We start from the raw sequence: 11,604 nt of genomic DNA, 5'->3' as shown, positions 1-11,604 counted from the left end.
TGTCATGTCTTTGTTTGATCTCTAAAAAGAGCTGATTGCATAGTCAGTTGTTTCTACATTTCCAACACTCCACTTTACCTCCAAAGGCTAATTGTAGTTGTGCACACCTACACAAAGACACCCGTAATCTTTGTCTTTTGTTTGTTCCTTGGGTAACTTATCCTGGCAAATCTGTGATTGGATATTTTCTCAAATAGATCTGTGTGCTTAGCAACTGAGACAGACACAAAATCTGATATGCATTTTCTTTATTTTCTTACAAAAGGGGCAAGGTGCTGACAAAACCAGCACTGTCTTGGCATAATAAATGAAATATTACAGGGATACATGCTTGCTTTGAAATGATGCACAATGGAGAAGGACACAAGTTTTTACATACACATATACATGCATACTATGAACGTCCTGCGGCTGGCCTCAGGGTTTAGAGGGTTTGAACTGTTTCCAGAAAAAAAACTCTGTGGTTACACCATACAGTCAGGAAATGTCCACAGCTCTGGGCTAAATGTTGGCCAATACTAAGTCTTGTGTGGTTTCATGGGTGGAAATGTCTGACTTCAGGTTCTGAATGCAACCCAGTGTCGGGCGATTTGAGTCGTGAAACTACCAGGAACCTACAGGAAGATACTTTTGGCAAAGGTAAAATTAAAAAAAAAAAAAAAAAAAAAGAGTGGCAAATTATGGCTAAGAAAATGCACCATTGACTTTTGTAGAAGAAATGATGAGTACATTGAAAGCAGCAAGAATAGCAACGTTTAAAATGCTGAAAATATGCTGTACACAATTCATGAGTGGATCTCTGTAAAAAAAAAAAAAAAAAACTTGAAATACATAGCAATACGTGGAAAATCCGTTGCAACAGGCACGTGGCAAACTCATAAAACACTGTCATATTAAATTCTATTTACATTACATATGTACAAGGCGTTCATCATAAATGCTCTAACATTAAAATAATACATTCAAATGACCTGACGTGAGTGGTATTTACAAAATTAAGAAACGGTTCAACTTTCTTTTTCTGAAATCGGAAAAACTGGAGATTTCCATTCAGTCCAGTTATCTTGGCAGCTTTGGAAGTCCACAGCTTACATTGTCTCTGATTGAGCAGTGCTTTGGGAGATGGTTTAAACTGGCAGCTGTGTTTGTTGATCCTTCAGTGGAGCAAGTGGCTGACTTGCTCTCATACTTCAACCAGAGTAACCTGGAACTGACCACCGACCACCTCTGATATCTCAATGAGGAAGGCTGACTGGTTGGTATAGTGTTCAATGATGTTGTCGTCCATATTAACGAAAATGCTGGAGGGAAGATGAAAGAAAACAAAGGGTTACTTCAGGGATTGTGGAGAAATACACAGCAGAGGAAAGGACAAATAAAACTGCATTAACCTGTTTTAAGAAAAACATATTAATCTCTCAAACTAAAATGAGTAACTTGATCTAAATCTGTTGTGCTCTACTTCTCAGTCAGGTGTAACATAAACATCAGGTCTCCAAGTTTTGTGTTTGGTTCAAACACATGTCATTTGTTTTCAAGAAGCTTTTCAGGTGAAAAATCTAGTGGCACTATATCTCCTGCATCAGTTGGGGCAATAAATCAGGTCACTGTCTGTCTCCTCCCCAACACAAAGTCTAACCTTCAGGTCTTTAAAGGTTTAATGACTGAATAACCACAGGCTCATGCATTCTGCCTGCAGGGACAAGGCTGATTGAAGAGCAAAAGAGGAGGGTGGTAACTGCAGGGAGAATGTAACCGAACCAGTTAGCTTAGCTGCTCCCCCTGTAGTGATAGCTGCCAGCAAGCTGCACGAAAATCACCCATAGGTGTTTCGGCTTCTGTGAAAAGGTCTGAAAAAATGCCCTCTGACCTTCCACATAATCATGCAGGAAGTGACCCAGACTATCACCACTTGGAAAATGTTTCCACTGCAGCAGATGCTTTGTGTCCAATTGTGCTAATAAAGCAGACTTTTATCAAAGCCAGTTAGTTGTAAACACTCCCTTAACTACAACAATAGTCATTTTATAAGAAGAAGCTGATGACAGACCCATCAAGAGAGGCACCACCTTTTAAAAAAAAAATAAAAAATCATTAAAGGAGACGAAACTGTCATGTTCTTTTTTAAAACAGTGCATGCAATCCCAAGCACCAAATTCATCAGCGGAGAAGTGCATCTTGCAGGAACTCATTTGACCTTTAACACTATTCACTTGACATACGTGTGATATGTGATGGTTCCTAGCTTGACAGACAACCATTAACTAATGACTGCAAGCCTCAGGAGCCTTTATCGAAGTCAAGTATCTCTTTTCAACACTGCTTCCTGGTGTTCGTAAGAGAGGAGGTTATGAAAACATAAATAACAATCGCCCATGAGTCATATGCAGGACTTATGAAATCTTTTCATCCTCTCTCAGGCATATGTCTTTCTTTTGGAGGAGCAGCAATTAACACATTCCAGAGGGCTGAGCCAACTAACCTACCTACCTGGTCTGTCAACATCAGCTTCCTTGAAGGAGGATGAGATTAAAACCACAAACCAAAGCACTGAATATATGCACATCACCTGTGTCACATGCAATCCTTTAATCTAACTCGAGTTAAGCCCGTTGTACAATAGCTGGTGCATTAGACATACCAAAGACACAATAGGATACTCACCCTCTTTTGCATTTTTTGTAGATTTTCCCAATGGTGTCTTTTTGCATACCGTACTTTTCTGAAATCTGAGTAAGGAAAGAAATATGAGATGACAGTTAGCATGATCTCCTGCTGACAGAAAAGTGATACACTTCAGGGATGAGATACTGTCAAAAAGAGAGAAAAAAAAAGACGAGTACGGAAGAAAAGAGAGGTGAAGGAGCTGTTGATCTCCACCCTGGAAATCAGGTCACATAAATCAGGAGTGTATTTATGAGAGAGCAGTCGTGTGATACTTACAGCTTCTCGAAGGCCTGACAGCGTTGGAGAGCTGAGCATGAGCGCATCAAACGCCTCTTGAGTGCCTGTCCTCATGTACAGCAGAACTATAGCCAGCGAGAAAGAAAAATTGAACATCAAAGTGGTTGGAGAGCATTTTTACTGGACTTACAGTTTTCTATCTACCTCTTTGTGGGTCTTCTCTGCGAGCTTGTTTGCTGGGTGGAGAGCTGCTCTGGTCTCTGTCTTGATACAACCTCTTAAGGGAATTCCTGGCAGCACAAAACCAACATTTACATTATAGGCAAAAGTAGCCACTGTGTGTTTATTTGAACATGACTGATTGTGATGGCCGACTGTTAATGCTGCCCTGTGCTGTCTGTCTCTGCTTACCTTTCGATTTCGTCCATGGGAGTGGCCTGGAGAGACAAAGGAAACAAAGGGGGGGACCAGAAATCTGATTAGAAACAACTCCACTGATAAGGCATTCCTTAATGTTCCCCTTCCCTCCACTGTCTGTGTGTGATACCTTAAAAACAAGGAATGTTATCATCTCTTTAAGACTGCAGTTCCAATAACTTCTAACACAGCCACGTAAGCGTGGACACTGATGGAGAGACACAGATAGGACCATCCTGTGTTTAATCATATTGTCCAATCATTTTCTACCTCAGGCATTCACAGTACAGACTGCAATTCAGGGGTATTTTTTTCCCTTCAGTTTTAGTGACACTAACTCAGGACATGTATCTAATTTAAATCTAAATGAAAAGACCATCAGCAGAGCCTTTTTTTAAATGATCTCTGTGTACATTTTCACTCTCACACATGGCCATAGTGTGGGAAAACTGGCCTGTCTGAACAGCGCTCTCACTGCACTGTTTTTGCAAGTGTGTCTGAGTGAAGAAGAATATGAGGGTGGCATACTATGTGTCAACCACAAGTCTGTTGCACCAGGTGTGTGTGTGTGTGTGCGTCTTTGTGTAAACCCCCATAGCTTAACTTCAGCAGCAGTAGCTGCAGCGGCATGTACCTGTGCCTGGTTTCGACTCCAATTAGCTCATCTGATCTCAGGTCTATGTTTTGCCTCACTTTCGCTGGCATCCTTAACCCCCCCTGTTCCCAGCCCACTTTTCCCGCTGCATACTTTCCCACACTATTTCTTTTTCCCTGCCTCGCTCGTGCCTGTCCTCTTGCCTGCAGGAATACAGGGAGGGGGCCGCAGGTGGGATCATGAGGGAGAGGAGAGGAATAATAGCAGTTTTAAAAAAAAGGCTACCTACCATGCGTTGTAAACTGGAGTAGTGTGAGTCTGGAATGAAGAGAACCGGCTGGGTGATGTGGTCTTCCAGGGTCTGGAAGAAGGTACACTCGGTGCTGATAGAGCTACTCACTAAGGATTTGTTGGCTGGAAACAAATAAGGAAGATTTTAGATTTGGACTCACTTGAACAATGTAAATTTAGTATTTTCATCATTTGCGGTACTTACCGTTAGCATCATTGGTGTTCTTTCCCCTCCTCTTGGATCTCTTCCTCTCCTCATCTCGCATCTTCCTCTCTGCACCCTGATAACAACAACACAATCAAACATAAATGTCTCCAGAAATGTCTTTTTTTGTTTGTTTGATTACGTGAAAAGATGAATGAAGTAAAGCCGCATACCTTATCACAGAAGATCTTGACCTGGCATGCGGCTCTGTGTATCAACTGGTTGCTTCCTGAGCTGAAGTCGTAAGTGTCAATCTGTAGGTTCAGAGGAAGGCCTTTCACTCCTTTCTGAGAGGAGAAGTCTGTGCTCAGGGAGTTGATTCCGATGTACACCTTGGGAATAAGAGAAGAGAGTATTTTAACAAACATCCTGTTGGCATCAGCTTTTTGTGACAAGCTTTCATTGGTGTCATTCCTTCGGTTGTACACGTATCTCACTGGGAACATGATGACAGGTATTAGTGATACATGGCAATAAAAGCCAGTGAAGAAGGTGGTGGCATCTTGCTGGAGTGAGCCTCTGTTTGATATAAAAATAGATGATGAGTGTTTATTGTCTTAAAAAACTGGAAACACCTGCCGCTCTGAATATCTTTCTATCCTTTGCTCACTCCTTCTGTCCTCACATTTAGTGGAAATAGCTTCCTCCTTCTTCTCTCCATCTACAGCAGGTTTGGTTGGCCCCACCCCAGCGCCTTTGGGCCAAAGAGAAGCTCAGATAAGCCGACGGGGCCTTTGCTTGCTGTGGCGACAAGAGCCTGAGGGCCAAACACATTTCTAGGATTCCTCCCCTCCCTCCTCAGCCACTCCTTCTCTCTCCACCTGCCTCATCTACCTTTCCCCTCTTTTTCCTCTCAGAGTTCCACCTGTTCTGTTGCGTCTCATTTTGGTAAAACAGCCTCACGGTGCAGCCTTATATAAAAGTATCAGCATGTTCTCAAGTGGTTGTGATGTCTGTGCAAAGTTCTCCGTAGGTGAGTGCTCACCTTGGCCTCTTCGCTTGGGTTCCACACAAAAGAGAGAGCATTGAAGGCCACCTCCTCTACGTTGCTGATGCCACTGAACACTTCTTTATAGTCCGCTATTAAAAAAGAAAATGATTTGAATCACACCTGCATAGAATTCTTTTTCGGTTTCTACTTAGATAATGGTGCTGCTGCTCCTAAGTATCGTACATAACAGCATGACAAAAAACTGAGGAAATCTTTCACTTGTGCATGTCTATTTTTGTTTATGAAGAACATACCGATGTCAATGACCCTCTGCTTGGCGGTCGGCTGGCGCGCATGCCAGTGATTCCAGAAGCGGAGCTGCATTTCTGGGCTCTTGTCATTCTCAAACACAGCCATCACCACTGTCTGAAGTGAAGAAAAAGAGGTAACAGAAAAAATAAGAAGAAAATTAGCTTAACTCTGTCTGGCTCAATGCAATTCTTTCCACCTGCCTACATTTCCAAGAATAGCCAACTCTCATTTAATGACCACATTTCATTCATCACTCTAAATCCCCCTTTTCTCCAAAATTGTCATCAGTTATTTGCTGTAAGCTAGCATGTGTTTGTCTATATTCTTTTCCTCTGATTCGTTTGACAAAGAAAACCACACCACACCTTCCCCTCCTCCTTGTTCACTCCTCTCCAAACTCTGCTTGTGACCACATCAGACAAATGCGACTGAGCTGAGCTCTCCTGCACTCTGGCCTCATTACACTGCCATAAGAATAAGTTATACAGGGCAGGACACTGTCATTTTAATGGTACCAGCCCAATGTGCAGGGTGTAAGCAGGGAATTAATCACTGAAGGAACTGGCTCCAAGGGAGGAACAGATATTTGGGAAGGGTTGGCTTGGTGACACCCAAGGAATTTATGTATTAAAGCCTGAAGGGAAGGATGAACTGTGTCTGTATTTTTTGTTTTACGTAACACACATGCTCACAAAAAAAGACAACAAAACTTTGGAGGACAACATGCAACAACAAAAACTAGTCCTTTCTTTCCTGATGATGTGTCGCCATGACTCACCTTGACTTTGGTGGCAGTGAGGCAGGCGCTGCTGTCCACCCCCTGGAGAGTGATGGGGTAAAACTGGCCCTTGTTCAGGTACACCATTGGCAGCTCGCTGGACTTGTAAGGGGAAGCTGCGGGGGCTCCGAGGGAAAACTGGAAGTCGCTCCGGAGTCTCTCCCTTGGGGAGCTGTCGTAGGAGTTGGAGTAGACTGGGCTGGAGTGGTTTTCAGAGAAGGGATCGCTGTAGGGAAGAGTCTGATATCGACACACAAGGATACGTATTAGTGAAGATGATGCCAGGAAATGAGGTTCAGTTTTCAAATAATGACATTCAGGTCACCTCAGAGCTGGGGTCGGGGAAAGCAGTGTTCTCCGGCCACTTCTGCAGCAAGGAGTCAAAGATGATGTTGAGCTCCTGTTTGTCGTAAGCATCTGCGACAACGCTGGTGAGGGTGGCGTACGTGTCTGAGGTGGTGGGAGCAGAAATGGGAAGGGAGTTGTTCTGCTTGGATCCCAAAACTTCATGAGGATGGCTGGTGGGGACACTCTCGGAGAGGATCTTCATGACATTGGCAGACGCCTCCAGTGAAGCGAGCTCGTTGGTGTTGGTTAGACTCCTGGCGGGATGAAGAAATGGGGAAAAATAAGATTAAATACAACAGAAAACTCACTTCTGCAAGGTCAGCATGACTCAGGCGTATAGAGCAAGGAAACAAACAACCTTAAAGTAACAGACTGTGGTGTGTCTTTAACCGGTACAGAAGCCTGAGAGCAGTCAGCACGTGCAAATGTACACCAGTGAGTAAAAGCACTTGTTGTGCCTCAGCACACACAGCTACTGCAACAAGGGGGCACTTGGAGAAAGACAGGGATTGAGTTTGGGTGGGAACTATTTGTCCCTTAATCCAGCTTTTTTTCTTCTCTGTGTTTGAGTTTCTCTGTTAAAAATGTTTGCGGGGACAACATTGCACCCCAACAATGGCCTTTTCTCACCCAAAGAAGTAGAAATGGGGAGGACAGATGGAGAAAAAAACAACAATCTGTCTTCCTGTTGTGAAACTGTTGTAAAGCAATGACAGATATGGTGATAGAGAAAGGATAGATGAATGGAAGAGGAATGGAGATGCAGGCAATAATCTCTCTGTTTCTGTTGACTAGGGGATTACACACATAATTATGACCTCCTCAAGCCCTGCCTTTCTCTTTCTGTGTTATTACTCTTGTAAACTTCACAAAGTGATAAATGAAAATAATTTAAAGTTTCTAAATCGTCCAGCCTACTGGAAAATTACAGTGATGATTTTTGCATTGAATTTCATGTTTACTTGATGTGCAGAGACAATTAGAAACACACACAAGGACTGAAATGAATCCAACGAGTTCTGTTACTTTAGACATACCTCTCTACTGGTTTGCAGACATTTCCGGTTCGGTTGCAGGCAGCAATTTTCTGGTCTTTCTGGTTCTGGAAAAACAGGAAAATGAGAAAGCTATGATCAGAGAAAGAAAGTTAAAGTTACACTGAAGTTGAAGTTCAGTCAGGCTTCTTGTAAGTATTTATTTGATTATCTACCTTGCAGTGTTCGTAAAGCATTGCTGCTAGCTCGTCTCCTGGGTGGAGTCTGGATTTGGAGTGGTTTGGCTCAGGGACAGAGCTGTCCATGTAGGGAGCCCAGGAGTCCATGATGTAGTTTGTGTAATGGTTATAGTTGAAATTCTCACTCTGAAAGACCAGTCCCAGAGTCCTACGGCAGAGATGAAAGAGTTTAGAGTTATCAATCAGATTGACAAATTTAAATATACACTCACAAAAAGGTAGAAATGTCTAATTATAGTGATTTATTATTTTACTAATTGTTAATAATGATCTAACAAACAATAATAAAAGTTTTCAACCAGGTTCATTTGACAAACAGGGTTTGATGGAGCAAGAGTATATTGGAGTTTAGGTACAGCTGTACCTGAGCCTCGAAGCACTGCACATACTTGCCCCTCAGCATGAAAGGTTTCGATTGCAAAACCGCAGAGCTGAGTAACCTCTCTTGAATCAGCGGTGTCAGAAAGGTTTTAAAAAGCCAGGGGCCACCCATAAACATGCACACACACACACACACACACACACACACACAAACAGTGTTTTGTGGTTTCCAGTGTTGTGAAAAGAGAAGAAACTACACTCCTGAATCCCATACAAATTCTCTTATTTGCACGGATCTCAAGAGATGACAAGGGTTTCTAACTTGGTAAATAGAAACCCGCAACCGTCACTGAGGTTGAGCTCGGGGTTTCCATTTCACTTGTGGGAAGAAAAAAAAATGTGCCTGGGATTCTGACGATTGGATTTGTTTGGAAAGACTCACAGTGACATTGGATTGCAAACATCAAGCTTGCCAGGAAAAGCCCCCCTTTGGAGTTTTTCTGAGGTAGCAAATGAAAAAATAGCTGCAGTTTAGCCTGAATAAACAGCAAAGCAAATGTGCTGACAAGAGAGAAAAGATCACAGGTGTTCACAACCAGAGCAGAACCAAAGCTTAGGGAGAAATCCCACGGTTTCTCACATGGATTGATGAAAGAGCACCGAATATTGCATGGAAAGCTGTGCAATTCTAGACGCCAGACTACAACCTTTAGACTATGTTTGTTTCCTTAAAATTTCTTAAACAACACTCGCACACCTGCTCAAAGGTGCACTCCACAAGTTGTTCCCGATGTCTCCCTAAAACCAGCGGAGAGCACTTGTTTTTACACAGACAGACACAGAGAGAGGGGTGGGCTCATGTCTAGGGTTTCGCCATTATGTAATTCAATGAATTACATGCTGTCACTGCCCTCTGTCTCTGTCTAACACCTCAAGAGGAGATTCTTATTTCCCCGTCTCCTTTTGTGCTTCGTGGCCCCTAGGTTAGTGACAACACAAGCCGAAACATACCCACTGCAACTGCAGAACCAACTTTGTGCTTCTGTGCAGTGTGTGTTAAAGCTATCCATATCAATTTCCTGTGTAAAACACCCCCTTTTAAAAACAGGGATGTTTCACATGGGGGTCCCATTGCAGAGAAGCAAGAGAGGGGGGGGGGGGGTTCTGGCCCCTCAGACTGGAATCTTAATGAAAGCATTTACTATAATTACACCATGTCTGAACTAAAAAAGCTCCTATCCTGTGGATAAAAGGCAGCCTTAGGAAGAAAATAGCCTTAATATAGCACACATTTCTAGTCACAAAAGTGAAAAAAACAACACCAAAATAAAAGTGATAAAACTTACTCAGTCTCTTTGGTCATGTCTCCAGTCCAAGTCAGCCTGAATAGGTTCCGTTAATTTCTACTCTTTGCTCTTTGTCTGTGCTTCTGTCTCTGTGTCAGTCTGGCAGGGAAGAGCAGTGTCTCACTGATGAGTCAAGTGTTATGATTCCCTCTGAGCAGGGCCCAGATTTATTTAATTCCAGGAAAGTTCCCCTCTTGCCTGTGATTGGCTGAGAACACCGAAACAGGTGTCTGATAGGACAGGTGCAGAATCATTAACCCTTTCCAGGACAGGGGGAAACTGGTTCGCATGCATATGAGCGTGTACAGCCCAGAGATCCCTCTGCATGACAATCCAACGCAGGAGTTGCTCTGAATCGCATTACTGTACTGGATAAAAGAGCGAGATTGGGGATCCCAGAGGCGTGAAATGTTTGGTAATGACTCTGAGAAAGGCAAGAGAAGACAGGAACTTGGCTTTAAGATGTTAATAGTTTTTTAGTATCATTCTTCAGCCTTCCCCTTTGTTTGCATGTCATGCACAAGTTTTGGTTTCTTTACTTTCAGTTTTCATGCAAAACTTATGTGCACAGAATCACAGAAGCAAGAACAGATGCTTTATTGCTGAAAGCACTTTGCATAAATAAGCTTATTTAAAATAGATGTTTTAAAGGCAAATTAAAGTAGAGGAATTACATATATTATTTAAAATTTTAGTGCATTAGGGAGTTTTATTTATTTTCTTATTTCTTAAGGTTTGAAGAATGTGTTGTATTGTTTTTGGTCATTTTAGTGAACAATTAAAGTTTAGAATATAAAAATAAATGAATAAATGATGAACAAAACATGGAAGAAAAACACCCATTGCTCAGACTAAAAAACAAACAAACCCAGCATTAAGTTCATTTAATTAGGTTAAAAAAAGACAAAAAAGGAAAAAAGAAAAGCAGTACCACAACTTAAAACAAACAAACAAACAAACAGCATTACACATAAAAACATTCAGAGTTTAGTAAAAGTAGAGAGGGTAAGATCAACAAAAAGTGTTCGAAGCATATGCAGTAATTATGCAGAGCAGTTCCTCTTGGAGGTTTATATTATCATATATGTTGTTAGTTTTGCCCTGACATGGGCAGTAAACAACATTTTAAGGTTTCAGTTGGACAAAAATTTGCATCTACAGAAATAAATCAGATTTTATAAAATGATGTTTGGTGCAATTTGATCTGTAAAGTAACAATAGCTGTTAAACAGATGGAGCTGAAGAGTTACAAGTGAAATTTGTTTTTATTTTATTTTATTTTTTTATTTATTTATTTATTTTTATTTATTTTTTTTTTTTTTTTTTTTTTTATTTTAAAAATACTGCAACATTTGCCTCTGAAAAGTTGTGGAGAAAAAAAAATTGAAAATGAAAAAGTAATGTACAACAATGCACTGCTAACATTGTATTTAATGTTGCAAAATAATTATAAAATAATTTGCCGCAATTCATTTGCACAGCCCATCAAGTAATGGATTTACCACTAAATACATTTTTGACTTTGTATGTGGAAGGAGGACGTGATTCAGGTGAGGGGAAGGTGAAAATGAGCAGAAACAGAGCTTGCATCGACGACCATGAACCGTGTAGATTGTGAGAAGATGAAATGTTGTTTCACAATGACTTAACAGTAGAACACACATACACACACTTCCACATCTTCCAGTTCGTGCCACCCGAAATCCAAGAAGTGCGAGCTCTTCATGTCACTCATGAATACTATCTTCCACCCACACACTGATAAACATTTACACAAACCCATACACACACATGCACAGAGAGAGTGTGTATCACTGTTTATCTGTACGTTCGTGTATGTGTCTAAGCACCTCTTGTGGCTGACACCTGAGGGGATCTGGCGTGGTAACGCAACAAGGGTGCGTGCTGTGCCGCTTGCCCAC

The 11,604-nt window shown here is 41.7% G+C and overlaps 1 protein-coding gene across 1 annotated transcript; it reads right to left on the bottom strand.

Annotated features, from left to right (window-relative positions):
• Positions 1-231: 231 nt before the first annotated feature.
• Positions 232-9,809, bottom strand: grhl3 (grainyhead-like transcription factor 3). The gene is made up of 15 exons (XM_008306836.1): positions 9,683-9,809; positions 7,992-8,163; positions 7,819-7,883; positions 6,759-7,035; positions 6,434-6,673; positions 5,658-5,769; positions 5,398-5,492; positions 4,586-4,744; positions 4,413-4,488; positions 4,206-4,330; positions 3,316-3,341; positions 3,109-3,194; positions 2,944-3,029; positions 2,665-2,729; positions 232-1,301 (listed from the first exon to the last, which is right to left on the bottom strand). The coding sequence occupies exons 1-15, from the start codon at positions 9,697-9,699 to the stop codon at positions 1,184-1,186; spliced, it is 1,719 nt and encodes a 572-aa protein (XP_008305058.1). The 5' UTR covers positions 9,700-9,809; the 3' UTR covers positions 232-1,183.
• Positions 9,810-11,604: the final 1,795 nt, after the last annotated feature.

The sequence above is a fragment of the Stegastes partitus genome, unplaced genomic scaffold, assembly GCF_000690725.1.
Source record: "Stegastes partitus isolate 25-593 unplaced genomic scaffold, Stegastes_partitus-1.0.2 Scaffold48, whole genome shotgun sequence".
Taxonomy (NCBI): domain Eukaryota; kingdom Metazoa; phylum Chordata; class Actinopteri; family Pomacentridae; genus Stegastes; species Stegastes partitus.
Note: the sequence above shows the minus strand (reverse complement) of the source record. Positions and strands in the feature narration are given on the sequence as shown.

Excerpts from the sequence above, each read along its gene's own strand:
- grhl3 (XM_008306836.1), bottom strand. Across the intron at positions 7,036-7,818 it reads GTCTGCAAACCAGTAGAGAG|GAGTCTAACCAACACCAACG; the intron begins GTATGTCTAAAG and ends TCATCCCGCCAG. Across the intron at positions 3,342-4,205 it reads ACTCCAGTTTACAACGCATG|GCCACTCCCATGGACGAAAT; the intron begins GTAGGTAGCCTT and ends TTGTCTCTCCAG.